The sequence below is a fragment of the Bombina bombina genome, chromosome 8, assembly GCF_027579735.1.
Source record: "Bombina bombina isolate aBomBom1 chromosome 8, aBomBom1.pri, whole genome shotgun sequence".
Lineage (NCBI taxonomy): Eukaryota > Metazoa > Chordata > Amphibia > Anura > Bombinatoridae > Bombina > Bombina bombina.
In genome coordinates, this window is record NC_069506.1 from 16,430,616 (window position 1) to 16,448,534 (window position 17,919).

A 17,919-nucleotide genomic window follows, 5' to 3' on the forward strand; every position below is an offset into this window, starting at 1 on the left:
GTTGATGCATACGGAACATAGTTGAGAGGGCGGGCACACTAAGGCCTCCTCACAATAGAGACAGGTATTACTATTAGGAATAGAGGGAGTACCCTCAAGCATATCGGAATCCTCCATAGCTTGCGCTAACAACAGTACTATACAAATAAATGAACTTTTTATTTCTCACAAAAACGGCACCTTTATACCCTTAATGACTGGGGCACTCACCACCTCCTAGACCCAGGCAACCAGAGAAGAAGTGACCTCTCCAACAGCTAGCTTGGTCAGGAAACAGAAAACAAAAGTGTGACCACACCCGGTCATGTGGTGCGCAAGGCAGAACTGCCCCTGCTACGAGGTAAAGCACAACAAGCTACAAGCTGCGCTGCGTTCAAAGTGAAAGTAAACACCTGTATGTTCCGTTACCGCATAACAACAGTCTATGAGCCAAAAAATTTATCTCACAGCAGCATAAAATCAAAGTAACACTTTTCATTAATCCCCACTGTTCAATAACCTCCCTCAGGAGATATTAACCCATGATTCTATAAACATAAAAGGAGTCACACTTTGACCCTGTCTTCAGCAATTTCAACATAAGTAACAATTGAAACGATCTTACCAGAATCTGTGCTGTGGAACAGAAACACAGCCTCTCAAGTGTGAGTCTTGTAGCATCGCTCCTGACATGGACTTGAGTGAAGAAAGCAGACAGTGAAACTCGTCAAAACTGGTTGCTTAAGGAGCTGTTGGCAGGCAGTTTGGATGGGTTTGCAGAAAGACTCTCCCTGCAACTTTCGTCAATGCTCTCACTGAGAGGCTGACAAGACTACTTAAAACTCCAGTTCCATATCGAAAGGCATAAATCCCTCCTGAGGAACAACTCAGAAATCTTCTGACACTTCTCTGCCATCCTCCTGTGACGAAAGGCAAAGAATGACTGGAGGATGGGGGAAGTGGGAGAGGTATTTAAGCCTTTGGTTGGGGTGCCTTTGCCTCCTCCTGGTGACCAGGTTCAGTATTTCCCAACAGTAAGGAATAAAGCTGTGGACTCTCCTTATATTAAGAAGGAAATAGTGTTTTAAAAGTAACACAGAAAAAAATTACTTTTCTTTACTTAAAGTGAAGGTAAACTTACCTTTATGTGAAACAGTAATACTATTAGTCCCCCAAAATGAATATGACTTTCATTCATGATTTTTTTAGATTATGAGTCTAAAGTACGTTTTTGCTGTTTTTATTCCCTTTGTGTTGGTCCGCAATTTCCACCCGTTGATATGTTTTTTTTTTCCTAGGTTCGTCACGTTTTTTTACCAACCAATTGAAAATATGGCCGTTAGGTGCCCGGCAATCGACGTCATCCGCCTCCCGGATGATCTGCGCATGCGCTAAAGTTAATGTATTGATCTCGGACTTCACGCGCGCTCCTGTTTCGCCTATGCCTATTGGTGTTATTATGGATTTCCCATAATACGTAATAGGCTTCCTACAGAAGGCATGCGCAGTAGTGAGAGATATCGCCGCTTTGCGCATGCGCTGTTCAAGAATGCGCTTTGGAGACACGTATAGAGCGGGTGGGACCGCTCTATACGTCACTGAATAGAAAATTAGGAAATAGAAGTTAGGAGGAGTCAAAATCGGAAGGGTAAGGAATTCTAAAAAAAGATTTATATCATAAATAAATAACAAATGGTGGAAAAAAAGTTAGCGATTACTTTATTTAAGTCACGTCAAATTCATTACTGAATTCAGCATATTAAAACTTTACCTTCACTTTAATGTCTGCAATTTTTTATATATTTATTTGTTTTATTTATAAATAATTTTAGGATTGATGTTTTAGAAACATTTATCAAATGATTTTTCTACAAAATTTACTATTACATTTTATGGGGACTTTTTTTTTAGATAATTAGATCATTTTTTTAAAGGATGATGATAAATGAAAATACAGCTATTACTCTACTGCAGGAAGTCCAGTGGTTAAAGGGACACTCAAGTCATAAAATGCCTTTCATTATTCTTACAGTTTGTGCATTTTAAACAGCTTTCCAGTGTAGCTATATTGGGCTAGATTACTGGTGGCAAGCTAATTCAACGTGCGCCTTATAAACGGGCAAATTATGAGTGGCTGGTTACTGCTCTGGCAAGCTCGCAAGTAGCACTTTGCGCTCAATGAAATTAACCAGAGGTCAGACCTCTGGTTAATTGAAAAAATGTCCCTGAATTGCCCCTCAAAATATACAGTATAGTTCCTTTTTAAAAAATAAAATACATCAGCATTTTTTTTAATTTTTTTTTAAATATAACTGCACAAAGTAGTTATATGGGGTTAAATTGAGGGGATGTGGGTGTTAGATAAAAAAAACTGCACTGAAAAGTGCTTTTACATTGCAGTCTATGGGAAACTTTTCATATATATGTATATGCTTATATACATATATAGTTATGTGTTAATGCATAAAAAGGCTTCTGAAGCATATCCAATTCCAACAACAGGGCTGTGAAAATGGTCTTTTTTAGCCAGCGTGTGCTATTTATTTACTAGCTGCAGAGACGGTGTGTATCCATATGGTGGTCGATTTAGAAATGCAAACATTATTTAAGCTACATATCAATATGTCATCTGCTTAGTGGATAGATCTAAAGGTTATGTTTAGTTTAGAGTTACTTTAGGGATAGGCTGGGGTGAGGAATGGGTTAGAATTACAGAGGTTAAAGGGACATAAAACAATAAATTAACATGAATACTGTGGGGCCTATTTATTAAAGGTCTTGTGGACCGGATCCGACAGTGCAGATCAGGTCCGCAAGATATCGCTGAATACGGCGAGCAATACGCTCTCCGCATTTAACATTGCACCAGCAGCTCACAAGAGCTGCTGGTGCAACGCCGCCCCCTGCTGACTCGCAGCCAATCGGCCGCCAGCAGGGAGGTGTCAATCAACCCGATCATACTCGATCAGGTTGATTTCCGCCGATTCCTGTCCGCCTGCTCAGAAACTCTGAAGACTCGCCAGAAACAGGGGTCCACAAGCTCCGTTCGGAGCTTGGTAAATGGGCCCCCAAGCGGCATATTTAACAATGTGCGAGCGGACATGATTCGAAGTAGCGTATCATGTCCGCTGCACATAGCTGCACATAGCTGCACATTGATAAATGTCGACAGCATACGCTTGTGAACTGCTGGTGCATTGCTGCCCTCTGCAGATTTGCGGCCGCTAGTAGGGGGTGTCAATCAACCTGATTGTATTCGATCGGGTTGATTTCTGTCCGCTGCCTCACAGCAAGTTATGGAGCAGCGGTCTTTATGGAGCTTGATAAATATTCCCCAAGTGTGAAAGGTTTCCAAATAAATTAACATTTTGTTTACTGAACTTGTTTTGTTTTTTTTTTAAGCCAAATAACATCTTCCACTTGCTTTATTGGTTGTATTTCTCGTTGTATTTCTCAGTTGCAAAACACATACTGGGTTCAATTACAGTAAATAGGGGTCAAAATACATAAAAAAGTATATTGTAAAGTAGTTTTTTATTTTTCACTACACATAAAAGCAGATGAAGCTGCACTTTCCTAAGTGTAGAAGTTTATTAGCAAAAACAAGAGCATCGTTTCGGGGGACCTATATTTTACTAAATGTAATTAAGGGCTAGACTGCAAGTGGGGTGCGATTTTAATGTGCACCCATTAAGGGGCAAATTTGCCCATTTACCGGCCACGTTAAATAACCAGGCCAAATAGTGCAATTAAGCAGAGGTCAGACATCTGGTTAATGAAAAAAATGTGCCCCAATTGCCCCCAAAATAAAGTGTACAGTAGTTAAAGGGATATGAAACCCAATATTTGTTCTTTTATGATTCAGATAGAGCAGCAATTTGAAGCAACTTTCTAACTTAATACTATTATCATTTTTTGTTCGTTCTCTTGGTATCTTTATTTGAAAAGCAAGAATGTAAGCTTAGGATCTGGACCATTTTAGGTTCAGCAGCTGGCTAATTTTTAGCCACCAATCAGCAAGTGCTACCCAGGGTCCGGTACCAAAAATGACTGGTTCCTAAGGTTACATTTCTGCTTTTTCAAATAAAGATACCAGGAGAAATAAGAAAATTGATAATAGGAGTAAATTAGAAAGTTCATTTAAATTGCTGCTCTATCTAAATCATGAAATAGAATAGTTTGGTTTCATATCCCTTTAACCATTACATATCATCTTGTGACATTTTATAACTTAATTTTTTTTAAATCTTCTAATATTTCAGTTTTGTGCAAGTTTCATGTACTGGAAACAGCTATTGTATTCTGTAAGTGCATAGTATTGGTGGTGTTTAAGCAGTACAAAGCCTCTAAATAGAGATAGATATAGAGATATTCATAAAAAGACAGAAAGATAGATAGAGATACATAGATAGAGAGATAGATGATAGATAGATAGATAGATAGATAGATAGATAGATAGAGAGAGAGAGAGAGAGAGAGAGAGAGAGAGATATAGATAGATAGATAGATAGATAGATAGATAGATAGATAGATAGATAGATAGAGACAGACAGAGGCACAGAAGGATGGATGGAAAGATAGACAGACGACAGGCAGATAGATTAGATTCAAAGACAGATTTGGATGGACTGATAGATACAAAATATACAAATGCTTTATATGAATGAAACAAGTATTTAGTTCTATTCTTACCATAATGAAAAGGATCATGTGGCTTATTCTCATCAGCATCTGGTCAAAGAAAACACAGGTAATTAATAAAGAACAAAATAATTCTAATTATCCATTCCATTAAGGCATATTTATTAAAGGTCTGTCGGACCTGATCCGACAGTGTGGATCAGGTCCGACAGACCTCGCTGAATGCGCTCTCTATATTCAGCATTGCACCAGCAGCTCTTGTGAGCTGCTGATGCAACGCCGCCCCCTGCAGATTCGCGGCCAATCGGCCACTAGCAGGGGGGTGTCAATCAACCCAATCATACTCGATCGGGTTGAATTGTGGTGATGTCTGTCCGTCTGCTCAGAGCAGGCGGACAGGTTATGGAGCAGCGGTCTTTAGCCCGCTGCTTAATAACTGCTGTTTCTGGCGAGCCTGCAGGCTTGCCAGAAACATGGGCCCTCAAGCTCCGGAGCTTGATAAATGGGCCTCAATGTGTTTATGGTCAAAACAGACAAAAGCAGATATATGTAATCATTCTGTTGGTTTACTTTTATGAAATGGAGGATTTTAATTTCATGCTTTTATCTCCACCATATTTTATATATATATTAGTATATAACACTTTATTGCTAACAAATTCCACATATCTATGTGTATTTTATACATTAAAGGAATGTGAATTTTAATCCTATATTGATTGACTATGGATAATAACATCATTACCCCAAACCTTAATTCCCTATGTCTTAGGGTCACACTTTACTCAGATCTTTCTTTCACCCTCATATCCATTCTTTGGCCAGTTCCTGCCATTTCCACCTTAAAATAATCTCTAAAATTTGACACTTCCTCACACAAGACACAACTAAAATTGTAATCCACTCTCTCATCATCTCCTGCCTTGACTATTGCAACTCCATCTTCTCTGGTCTCCCTAGCTGCCATCTATCTCCCTTACAATCCATAATGAATGCCTCTGCCAGGCTGATCTTCCTTACGCGTCGCTCTTGCTCTGCTGCACCTCTCTGCCAATCCCTTCACTGGCTTCCTCCAACCTCCAGAATTAAACACAACATCCTGACTCTGAAATACAAGGTCCCAATAACACTGTTCCCCATATCTCAGGCCTCATCTCCAGTCAGATACTCTCCCTCCTGTCCCCTTCACTCTGCTCATGACCTCATCCTCTCTTGTTACCTCGTCACCTTGTCTACAGGACTTCTCCAGATTTCCCCCTATTTTTTGGAACACTCCGCCTTGCTCCACAAGACTCTCCCCAATGTTTGAATGTTTCAAGCACTCCTTAACGACTCTACTGTTCAGGGGTGAATACAATACACGTTAACCTTTTCATACCCTCTTGAGCCCCCGTAGCATGTAAGCCTATGAGCCCAGCTGTTAGTAGATCACCTTCATGAGAACTGATTTACAACAGAGCAACTCTTGGCAGGGCCCTCTACCCATTTGTCTCCTATAAATGCGACCTTGCATATTAGACCTATGTTTATAGCGAAATCTGTTGGTGGTCTACAAATAACTGATAATAATAATGACGATGGTCTGGCAGTAGTTCATATATCTGCCACAGACAAAGGAGGTGTTAAACATACACAAGAGGGTTATCAAAAGTGTTTCTCTAAAATGCAAAATAAAACACATTTTGCTAATCAAGTTCCAGTATTGCATGTTTGTTAAACATTCATTTTGTATGCTTGTATGTTTTTTTGTAATGCATTATTTAATTGCTGATATCCCTTTAAATGTGATATAAATGCAGATCCAATCTCTGTTTTTGCCATTCAGATGAATGGTGTCTGCATTCGCTGCCCTGTTTGCCTGGAACGGATATTTTTATCTCACTGCGCTTCCTGCACATATAACATGCTTTATAGAAGAGGGACCTCACATTGTGTGGTGTGAGTTACATTCAGTATCTGAGATTTCAGTCAATATTTATGACCCCAGCTCCTGTTGTTGGCTGTTTGTGCAAATGTCTACACCCTGTATATATTGTCCTAGTGTGCAGTATGTGGTTTATTTTTGTATTATGAATACATTTGCTTTTTCATTTCATTCTTGCAGGATTACCTCCCTATGCTCATCCAGAAAATAGGCTCAGGGAGAGCGATATGAATACAAAGCTTAATGATGCACATTTGTTTACCTTCCATGCAGAAATCTTAACTTTTCCTATGAAAATACAGACTTAAAGGAGCAATACAATATAGTTTTGTGCATGTTCAGTATAGATTTCATTGCACAAGACCTGCATATAAAATACATATTTAAAAACTTGGTTATTGACAAATATTTACAGCAAACAAGATGTTAATTTGAGGCCCATTTATCAAGCTCTGAATGGAGTTTGAAGGTCCGTGTTTCTGGCGAGTCTTCAGACTCGCCAGAAACAGCAGTTATGAAGCAGCGAACTGATGAGGTGGACAGAGATCGCCACAATTCAACCCGATCGAGTACAATCGGGTTGATTGACACCCCCCTGCTGGCGGCTGATTGGCCGCAAGTCTGCGGCGTTGCACCAGCAGCTCACAAGAGCTGCTGGTGCAATTCTGAATACAGAGAGCGTATTGCCCTCCGCATTCAGAGAGGTCTGTCGGACCTGAGCCGCACTGTCAGATCAGGTCCGACAGACATTTGATAAATAGGCCTCTTTGGCTGATATGTTATTATTTAGCAAGATAATAGAAATGTATGGTAATTACACAGTGTCTGATGACCCTTTAAGTACACACGCTAGACATGTCCCTTTATTAAAATGAATGTATAAGGGATTACGTTTAAATTTACTGTCCCTTTAAACCCTGAAAGTCATTGCAGAATAGACTGATAAGCAGTAGACAATAGACAGAGTCACTAGTAATAAACGTCTGTTTATGAGCACTGTAAGGTTTTTCTAATGAGTGATGTTGGTTCCTTTATGGCTCTACAGATGGTAGAAATGAGCAGCTCTGTGGGCTTGGAAATGGATGGGGACATTTTATGACCCTTAAAAAAAAAAGAAAAGGTTGCTAGGAAACTAAAATGATGCAATTTCCATAAAATCAGATAACACTAGAAATGCATTGGTTAGTGTAACATATATGTCTGACCTGATTTCTTATTTGTCCGTATAACTGGTATAAAGGGGTATTCAGGGCCTAGAGTGTCTCCAATAAAATGTATTAAAAAACACTTAAAGAACCTTTAAAGGGACACTCAATCAAAAATTAAACCTTCATGATTCAGATAGAGCAGCAATTTTTAACAACTTTCCAATTTACTTCCTTTAACAAAATGTGCACAGTCTTTTTATATTTACACTCTTTGAGTCACAAGCTCCTACTGAGCATGTGCAAGAATTTACAGAATATATGTATATGCATTTGTGATAGGCTGATGGAGAAAGAAATACATTTGAAATTTGTCAGAACAAAATCTACTACTCATTTGAAGTTCAGACATAGAGTTCGATTTATGAAGCAGCGGATACGGCTTCCGACCCACTCCGCTTCAGTTCCGCCTGAAGCGGAAGTTAAGAAGCCGCGGTCCTAAGACCGCTGCTCCTTAACTCGTCCGCCACCTCTGAAAATTTTTTATTGGAGCTGCAGGGGTGTGTGTATCTGAACTGAGGCCTTTCTTGGGTATAGAGCAGCATAAAGGAAACTGCATGGGCATGTTTTTGATCTGAGGTCTTTCTCGGGTATGTAGCAGCATAAAGGGAGCTCCAGGGGTAAGTATCTGATCTGAGTTCTTTCTTGGGTATATATATATATATATATGCATAAATGGAGCTGCAGGGGCATGTGTATTTTATCTGAGGTCTTTCTTGGGTATATAACTGCATAAAGGGAGCTGTAGGGCATATATCTGATCTGAGATCTTTATTGGTTATATAGATGGATAAAGGAAGCTGAAAGAGCATGTATCTGATCTATGGTCTTTCTTGGGTATAGAGCAGCATAATGGGAGCTGCAGGGCCATGTATCTGATCTGCAATCTTTCTTCGGTATATAGCAGCATACAAGGAGCTGCAGGGGTATGTATGTATTCTGAGGTATTTCTTGTGTATATAGATGCATAAAGGGAGCAGCAGGGGTATGTATCTGATCTGAGATCTTTCTTGGGTATATAGCAGCATACAAGGAGCTGCAGGGGTATGTATCTGATCTGAGGTCTATCTTGGGTATATAGATGCAAAAAGAGAGCTGCATGGGGCATGTATCTGATCTGAGATCTTTCTTGGGTATATAACAGCATAAAAGGAGCTGCAAGGGGTATGCATCTGATCTGAGATTTTTCTTTGGTTATATAGCAGCATAAAGGGAGCTGCAGGGGTATGTATCTGATCTGAGGTCTTTCTTGGGTATATAACAGCATAAAAGGAGCTGCAAGGGGTATGCATCTGATCTCAGATCTTTATTTGGGTATATAGAAGATAAAGGGAGCTGCAGGGGTATGTATGTGATCTGAGATCTTTCTTAGGTATATAGCAGCTTAAAGGCAGCTGCAGGGGCATGCATCCAATGTGAGGTTTTTGCATGGGTATATAGCACAATAAAGGAAGCTGCAGGGGCATGTATCTGATCTGAGATCTTTATTGTGAATAGAGCAGCGTAAAGGGAGCTGTAGGGGCATGTATGTATCTGATTTGAGATCTTTATTGGGTATATAGCACCATAAAGGGAGCTTCAGGGGTGTGTATCTGACCTGAGGTATTTATTGGGTATATAGATGCATAAAGGGAGCTGCAGGGGTGTGTATCTGATCTGAGGTATTTATTGGGTATATAGATGCATAAAGGGAGCTGCAAGGGCATGGATATGATCTGAAGTATTTCTTAGGTATATAGCAGCAAAAAGGGAGCTGCAGGGGTGTGTATCTGATCTGAGGTTTTTCATTGGTATAAAGCACCATAAAGGGATCTGCAGGAGTGTGTATCAGATCTGAGGTATTTCATTGGCATATAGCAGCATAAAGGGAGCTGCAGGGGTGTGTATTGGATCTGAGGTATTTATTGTGCTTATAGATACATAAAAGGAGCTTCCGGGGCATGTGTATCTGATCTGAGGTATTTCATGGGTATATAGCAGTATAAAGGGAGCTGCAGGAGTGTTTATCGGATCTGAGGTATTTCATTGGTATATAGCAGCATAAAGGGAGCTGCAGGGGTGTGTATTGGATCGGAGGTATTTATTGCGTATATAGATGCATAAAAGGAGCTGCAGGGGCATGTGTATCTGATCTGAGGTATTTCATGGGTATATAGCAGCATGAAGGGAGCTGCAGGAGTGTGTATCAGATCTGAGGTATTTCTTGGGTATATAGATGCATAAAGGGAGCTACAGGGGCTGGGATATGTGAAGCATCTGAAGCCTCTAAAGTAAACCAGAAAGCCCCCAGATTGGGGTATCAAGATTAGAGCTGCAAACTTAAAGAGACATTAAACAATAAATATGTATCAAAAGAAAAAATAGTAGGTCTGTAAGGGGTTAAGATTATGAATCACTGCAATGTCCCTTTAAAAATCAATCATAAACCAAACGGCACCTCAGGTCACAGTAAAGAAGAAAACATTGTATGTCCTGCACTAAAACAGGGCTCTGTTTGCTACAATCTGTACAAAGGGGCATTGACAAAAGCACAGTGAGCCCAGTAACCATCGGCTCTGCATTGTTACCCAATGCTACAGATATAGCGCTGCTATAAAAAGGAACATTATAGAAAAGATGACTCTTTGTTTCAAAATCTGTCCATCTAGATAATAGCTAGAGAGAGATGGAAATACATTGGGCCAGATTACGAGTGGAGCACAAACGTTTGCGAGTTGAAAGTAAACGCTTGAGCGAAATTGCGATATACGTTAGAATGATTACCGTGACTTCAGAGCTCTAGTTAACTGTTTAGCAAAACAGAAAAGTTGCACAAAACCCATCACAAGTACATTGACTGATTTGATTTTGGAATATCAAATCAGCCAATAGGATGAGAGCTTCTGAAAATCTATTGGCTGTTCAAATCAGCCAATAGGATTTCAGTAGCTCTCATCCTATTGGCTGATTTGAATTTCCAAAATCAAATCAACCAATAGGAATGCAAGGGACGCATTGAAGATTCAGTGTACGGTGGCGACCGTATGAAGAGGATGCTCCGCACCAGATGTCTTCAGGATGGACCCGCTCCGCGCCGCCGGGATAAAGATAGAGGATGCCGCCGGGATGAAGATAAAAGATGCCACCTGGATGAAGATAGAAGACGCCGTCTGGATAGATGAAGACCTCGCCGCCTGGATGAAGACTTCTCGCCGCCTGAATGTCCGGACTTCAGAAACTGTAAGTGGATCTTTGGTGGTTAGTTTTAGAATTTTTTAAACTTTTTTGGGTTTGGTTTTTATTTTAGTTTAGGGTTTGGGCTTTTCTTAAAAGAACTAAATGCCCTTTTCAGGGCAATGCAAAAGAGTTAAATGCAATTTTAAGGGCAATGCCCATACAAATGCCATTTTCAGGGCAATGGGTAGCTTAGGTTTTTGTTAGAGTTAGGTTTTTTTATTTTGGGGGGTTGGTTGGGTGGTGGGTTTTACTGTTGGGGGTCTTTGTATTTTTTTTACAGGTAAAAGAGCTGCTTAACTTAGGGCAATGCCCTACAAAAGGCCCTTTTAAGGGCTATTGGTAATTTATTGTAGGTTAGAGGGTGTTTTTATTTTGGGTGGACTTTTTTATTTTTATAGGGCTATTAGATTAGGTGTAATTGTTTTTTATTTTTGATAATTTTGTTTGTTATTTTTCGTACTTTAGTGTTTGTTATTTTTTGTAATTTAGTATTTTTTATTTTTAGTAGTTAGATACTTTGCAATTTTTATAGTAGCGTTAGGATTTTTTTAATGTGTATTTTAGTTTTCTTTAATTAGTAGTTAGTTTAATTTTAGTTTAATAGTTATATTAGTTTAATTGTTAGTTTAAACTTAGTTTTTTTTAAACTTGACAGGTAAGTTTTAATTTAATTTAAGATAGGGGAATTGTAATTTTAATATAAGGTTAGGGGACGTTAGGTTTAGGGGTTACTAGTTAAAATTAGTTTATTTGCGATGTGGGGGGCTTTCGGTTTAGGGGTTAATTGTTTAATTTAGTATATTTCGTTGTAATGGCTTGCGGTTTAGGGGTTAATAGGTTTATTATAGTGGCGGCAGTGGCGGGGAGCGGCGGAATAGGGGTAAATAACTTTAGTATAGTGGGGGCGATGTGGGCGGACAGGAGATTAGGGGTTAATAATATTTAAAAAGTGTTTGCGATGTGGGAGGGTGGCGGTTTAGGGGTTAATAACTTTATTATAGTGGTGACGATGTCGGGGAGTGGCGGAATAGGGTTTTAATAAATTTTAATAGTGGCAGCGATATCGGGAGCAAAAGATTAGGGGTTAATAACTTTAATATAGTGTTTGCGATGCTGGAGGGCCTTGGTTTAGGCGTTAATAGGTAGTTTATGGGTGTTTAGTGTACTTTGTAACAGTTTAGTTATGAGTTTTATGTAACAGTTTTGTTGCGTAACACTCATAACTACTGCTCTCATATGGCGTTACGGAACTTGTCATTATAGGGTGTAACGCAAGCTTTTTAACCTCAACGCAAAACTCGTAATGGCTGCACTTTGGTAGTCCCATAAAAAAACGTAATTTTTACAAGTGTGGGACTGACATTGTGTTGCAGGCTAAAAGGCTTGCAGTACAGCTATACCAACAAGACTTGTAATGGCTGTGTTGCTGTTTTTACGCTGAAATGACCATTTTTTCATCGTTAAAGGATGAACGCACAACTTGTAATCTACCTGATAGTTATTTATTGTGTACTAATAGGTACAAAAATATTTTTTTTATGCCCTGAATAACTTTTTTTATTTTCACGCTTGCACAGTCTTACATCACTGTACTGGGGTTTGTCCCTGTTAGCCAGTGAGCATGCACAGTCTTACAACACAGTACTGGGGTTTGTTCCTGTTAGCCAGTGAGCATGCACAGTCTTACAACACAGTACTGGGGTTTGTTCCTGTTAGCCAGTGAGCATGCACAGTCTTACAACACAGTACTGGGGTTTGTCCCTGTTAGCCAGTGAGCATGCACAGTCTTACAACACAGTATTGGGGTTTGTCCCTGTTAGCCAGTGAGCATGCACAGTCTTACAACACAGTACTGGGGTTTGTCCCTGTTAGCCAGTGAGCATGCACAGTCTTACATCACAGTAATGGGGTTTGTCCCTGTTAGCCAGTGAGCATGCACAGTCTTACAACACAGTACTGGGGTTTGTCCCTGTTAGCCAGTGAGCATGCACAGTCTTACATCACAGTACTGGGGTTTGTCCCTGTTAGCCAGTGAGCATGCACAGTCTTACAACACAGTACTGGGGTTTGTCCCTGTTAGCCAGTGAGCATGCACAGTCTTACAACACAGTACTGGGGTTTGTCCCTGTTAGCCAGTGAGCATGCACCGTCTTACATCACAGTACTGGGGTTTGTCCCTGTTAGCCAGTGAGCATGCACAGTCTTACAACACAGTACTGGGGTTTGTCCCTGTTAGCCAGTGAGCATGCACAGTCTTACATCACAGTACTGGGGTTTGTCCCTGTTAGCCAGTGAGCATGCACAGTCTTACAACACAGTACTGGGGTTTGTCCCTGTTAGCCAGTGAGCATGCACAGTCTTACAACACAGTACTGGGGTTTGTCCCTGTTAGCCAGTGAGCATGCACAGTCTTACAACACAGTACTGGGGTTTGTCCCTGTTAGCCAGTGAGCATGCACTGTCTTACAACACAGTACTGGGGTTTGTCCCTGTTAGCCAGTGAGCATGCACAGTCTTACATCACAGTACTGGGGTTTGTCCCTGTTAGCCAGTGAGCATGCACAGTCTTACAACACAGTACTGGGGTTTGTCCCTGTTAGCCAGTGAGCATGCTCTGTCTTACATCACTGTACTGGGGTTTGTCCCTGTTAGCCAGTGAGCATGCACAGTCTTACATCACTGTACTGGGGTTTGTCCCTGTTAGCCAGTGAGCATGCACAGTCTTACATCACTGTACTGGGGTTTGTCCCTGTTAGCCAGTGAGCTTGCACAGTCTTACATCACTGTACTGGGGTTTGTCCCTGTTAGCCAGTGAGCATGCACAGTCTTACATCACTGTACTGGGGTTTGTCCCTGTTAGCCAGTGAGCATGCACAGTCTTACATCACTGTACTGGGGTTTGTCCCTGTTAGCCAGTGAGCTTGCACAGTCTTACATCGCTGTACTGGGGTTTGTCCCTGTTAGCCAGTGAGCATGCACAGTCTTACAACACAGTACTGGGGTTTGTCCCTGTTATCCAGTGAGCATACACAGTCTTATATCACTGTACTGGGGTTTGTCCCTGTTAGCCAGTGAGCATGCACAGTCTTACATCACTGTACTGGGGTTTGTCCCTGTTAGCCAGTGAGCATGCACAGTCTTACAACACAGTACTGGGGTTTGTCCCTGTTAGCAGTGAGCATGCACAGTCTTACATCACTGTACTGGGGTTTGTCCCAGTTAGCCAGTGAGCATGCACAGTCTTACATCACTGTACTGGGGTTTGTCCCTGTTAGCCAGTGAGCATGCACAGTCTTACATCACTGTACTGGGGTTTGTCCCTGTTAGCAGTGAGCATGCACAGTCTTACATCACTGTACTGGGGTTTGTCCCAGTTAGCCAGTGAGCATGCACAGTCTTACAACACAGTACTGGGGTTTGTCCCTGTTAGCCAGTGAGCATGCTCTGTCTTACATCACTGTACTGGGGTTTGTCCCTGTTAGCCAGTGAGCATGCACAGTCTTACAACACAGTACTGGGGTTTGTCCCTGTTAGCCAGTGAGCATGCACAGTCTTACAACACAGTACTGGGGTTTGTCCCTGTTAGCCAGTGAGCATGCACAGTCTTACATCACTGTACTGGGGTTTGTCCCTGTTAGCCAGTGAGCATGCACAGTCTTACATCACTGTACTGGGGTTTGTCCCTGTTAGCCAGTGAGCTTGCACAGTCTTACATCACTGTACTGGGGTTTGTCCCTGTTAGCCAGTGAGCATGCACAGTCTTACATCACTGTACTGGGGTTTGTCCCTGTTAGCCAGTGAGCTTGCACAGTCTTACATCACTGTACTGGGGTTTGTCCCTGTTAGCCAGTGAGCATGCACAGTCTTACAACACAGTACTGGGGTTTGTCCCTGTTATCCAGTGAGCATACACAGTCTTACATCACTGTACTGGGGTTTGTCCCTGTTAGCCAGTGAGCATGCACAGTCTTACATCACTGTACTGGGGTTTGTCCCTGTTAGCCAGTGAGCATGCACAGTCTTACAACACAGTACTGGGGTTTGTCCCTGTTAGCAGTGAGCATGCACAGTCTTACATCACTGTACTGGGGTTTGTCCCAGTTAGCCAGTGAGCATGCACAGTCTTACATCACTGTACTGGGGTTTGTCCCTGTTAGCCAGTGAGCATGCACAGTCTTACATCACTGTACTGGGGTTTGTCCCTGTTAGCAGTGAGCATGCACAGTCTTACATCACTGTACTGGGGTTTGTCCCAGTTAGCCAGTGAGCATGCACAGTCTTACAACACAGTACTGGGGGTTGTCCCTGTTAGCCAGTGAGCATGCTCTGTCTTACATCACTGTACTGGGGTTTGTCCCTGTTAGCCAGTGAGCATGCACAGTCTTACAACACAGTACTGGGGTTTGTCCCTGTTAGCCAGTGAGCATGCACAGTCTTACAACACAGTACTGGGGTTTGTCCCTGTTAGCCAGTGAGCATGCACAGTCTTACAACACAGTACTGGGGTTTGTCCCTGTTAGCCAGTGAGCATGCACAGTCTTACAACACAGTACTGGGGGTTGTCCCTGTTAGCCAGTGAGCATGCACAGTCTTACAACACAGTAATGGGGTTTGTCCCTGTTAGCCAGTGACCATGCACAGTCTTACAACACAGTACTGGGGTTTGTCCCTGTTAGCCAGTGAGCATGCATAGTCTTACAACACTATACTGGGGTTTGTCCCTGTTAGCCAGTGAGCATGCACAGTCTTACAACACAGTACTGGGGTTTGTCCCTGTTATCCAGTGAGCATGCACAGTCTTACGACACAGTACTGGGGTTTGTCCCTGTTAGCCAGTGAGCATGCACAGTCTTACAACACAGTACTGGGGTTTGTCCCTGTTAGCCAGTGAGCATGCTCTGTCTTACAACACAGTACTGGGGTTTGTCCCTGTTAGCCAGTGAGCATGCACAGTCTTACATCACTGTACTGGGGTTTGTCCCTGTTAGCCAGTGAGCATGCAAAGTCTTACATCACTGTACTGGGGTTTGTCCCTGTTAGCCAGTGAGCATGCACAGTCTTACATCACTGTACTGGGGTTTGTCCCTGTTAGCCAGTGAGCATGCACAGTCTTACATCACTGTACTGGGGTTTGTCCCTGTTAGCCAGTGAGCATGCTCTGTCTTACATCACTGTACTGGGGTTTGTCCCTGTTAGCCAGTGAGCATGCACAGTCTTACAACACAGTACTGGGGTTTGTCCCTGTTAGCCAGTGAGCATGCACAGTCTTACAACACAGTACTGGGGTTTGTCCCTGTTATCTAGTGAGCATGCACAGTCTTACAACACAGTACTGGGTTTTGTCCCTGTTAGCCAGTGAGCATGCACAGTCTTACATCACTGTACCGGGGTTTGTCCCTGTTAGCCAGTGAGCATGCACAGTCTTACATCACAGTACTGGGGTTTGTCCCTGTTATCCAGTGAGCATGCACAGTCTTACAACACAGTACTGGGGTTTGTCCCTGTTAGCCAGTGAGCATGCACAGTCTTACAACACAGTACTGGGGTTTGTCCCTGTTATCCAGTGAGCATGCACAGTCTTACAACACAGTACTGGGGTTTGTCCCTGTTATCCAGTGAGCATGCACAGTCTTACAACACAGTACTGGGGTTTGTCCCTGTTATCCAGTGAGCATGCACAGTCTTACAACACAGTACTGGGGTTTGTCCCTGTTATCCAGTGAGCATGCACAGTCTTACATCACAGTACTGGGGTTTGTCCCTGTTAGCCAGTGAGCATGCACAGTCTTACAACACAGTACTGGGGTTTGTCCCTGTTAGCCAGTGAGCATGCACAGTCTTACAACACAGTACTGGGGTTTGTCCCTGTTAGCCAGTGAGCATGCACAGTCTTACAACACAGTACTGGGGTTTGTCCCTGTTATCTAGTGAGCATGCACTGTCTTACCACACAGTAATGGGGTTTGTCCCTGTTAGCCAGTGAGCATGCACAGTCTTACAACACAGTACTGGGGTTTGTCCCTGTTAGCCAGTGAGCATGCACAGTCTTACAACACAGTACTGGGGTTTGTCCCTGTTAGCCAGTGAGCATGCACAGTCTTACAACACAGTACTGGAGTTTGTCCCTGTTATCCAGTGAGCATGCATAGTCTTACAACACAGTACTGGGGTTTGTCCCTGTTATCCAGTGAGCATGCACAGTCTTACAACACAGTACTGGGGTTTGTCCCTGTTAGCCAGTGAGCATGCACAGTCTTACAACACAGTACTGGGGTTTGTCCCTATTATCCAGTGAGCATGCACAGTCTTAAAACACAGTAATGGGGTTTGTCCCTGTTATCCAGTGAGCATGCACAGTCTTACAACACAGTACTGGGATTTGTCCCTGTTATCCAGTGAGCATGCACAGTCTTACAACACAGTACTGGGGTTTGTCCCTGTAAGCCAGTGAGCATGCACAGTCTTACAACACAGTACTGGGGTTTGTCCCTGTTAGCCAGTGAGCATGCACAGTCTTACAACACAGTAATGGGGTTTGTCCCTGTTAGCCAGTGAGCATGCACAGTCTTAAAACACAGTACTGGGGTTTGTCCCTGTTAGCCAGTGAGCATGCACAGTCTTACAACACAGTACGGGGGTTGTCCCTGTTATCTAGTGAGCATGCACTGTCTTACCACACAGTAATGGGGTTTGTCCCTGTTAGCCAGTGAGCATGCACAGTCTTACAACACAGTAATGGGGTTTGTCCCTGTTAGCCAGTGAGCATGCACAGTCTTAAAACACAGTACTGGGGTTTATCCCTGTTATCCAGTGAGCATGCACAGTCTTACAACACAGTACTGGGGTTTGTCCCTGTTAGCCAGTGAGCATGCACAGTCTTACAACACAGTACTGGGGTTTGTCCCTGTTATCCAGTGAGCATGCACAGTCTTACAACACAGTACTGGGGTTTGT

General features: G+C 42.4%; 1 protein-coding gene across 1 annotated transcript in view; it reads right to left on the reverse strand.

The window, feature by feature from the left end:
• Positions 1-17,919, reverse strand: part of FXYD1 (FXYD domain containing ion transport regulator 1) — a 56,724-nt gene that overhangs the window by 24,693 nt on the left and 14,112 nt on the right. Inside the window, exon 3 of the mRNA XM_053690138.1 lies at positions 4,672-4,710. Coding sequence (XP_053546113.1) covers positions 4,672-4,710 — 39 coding nt within the window. The remainder of the gene's footprint in view (positions 1-4,671; positions 4,711-17,919) is intronic.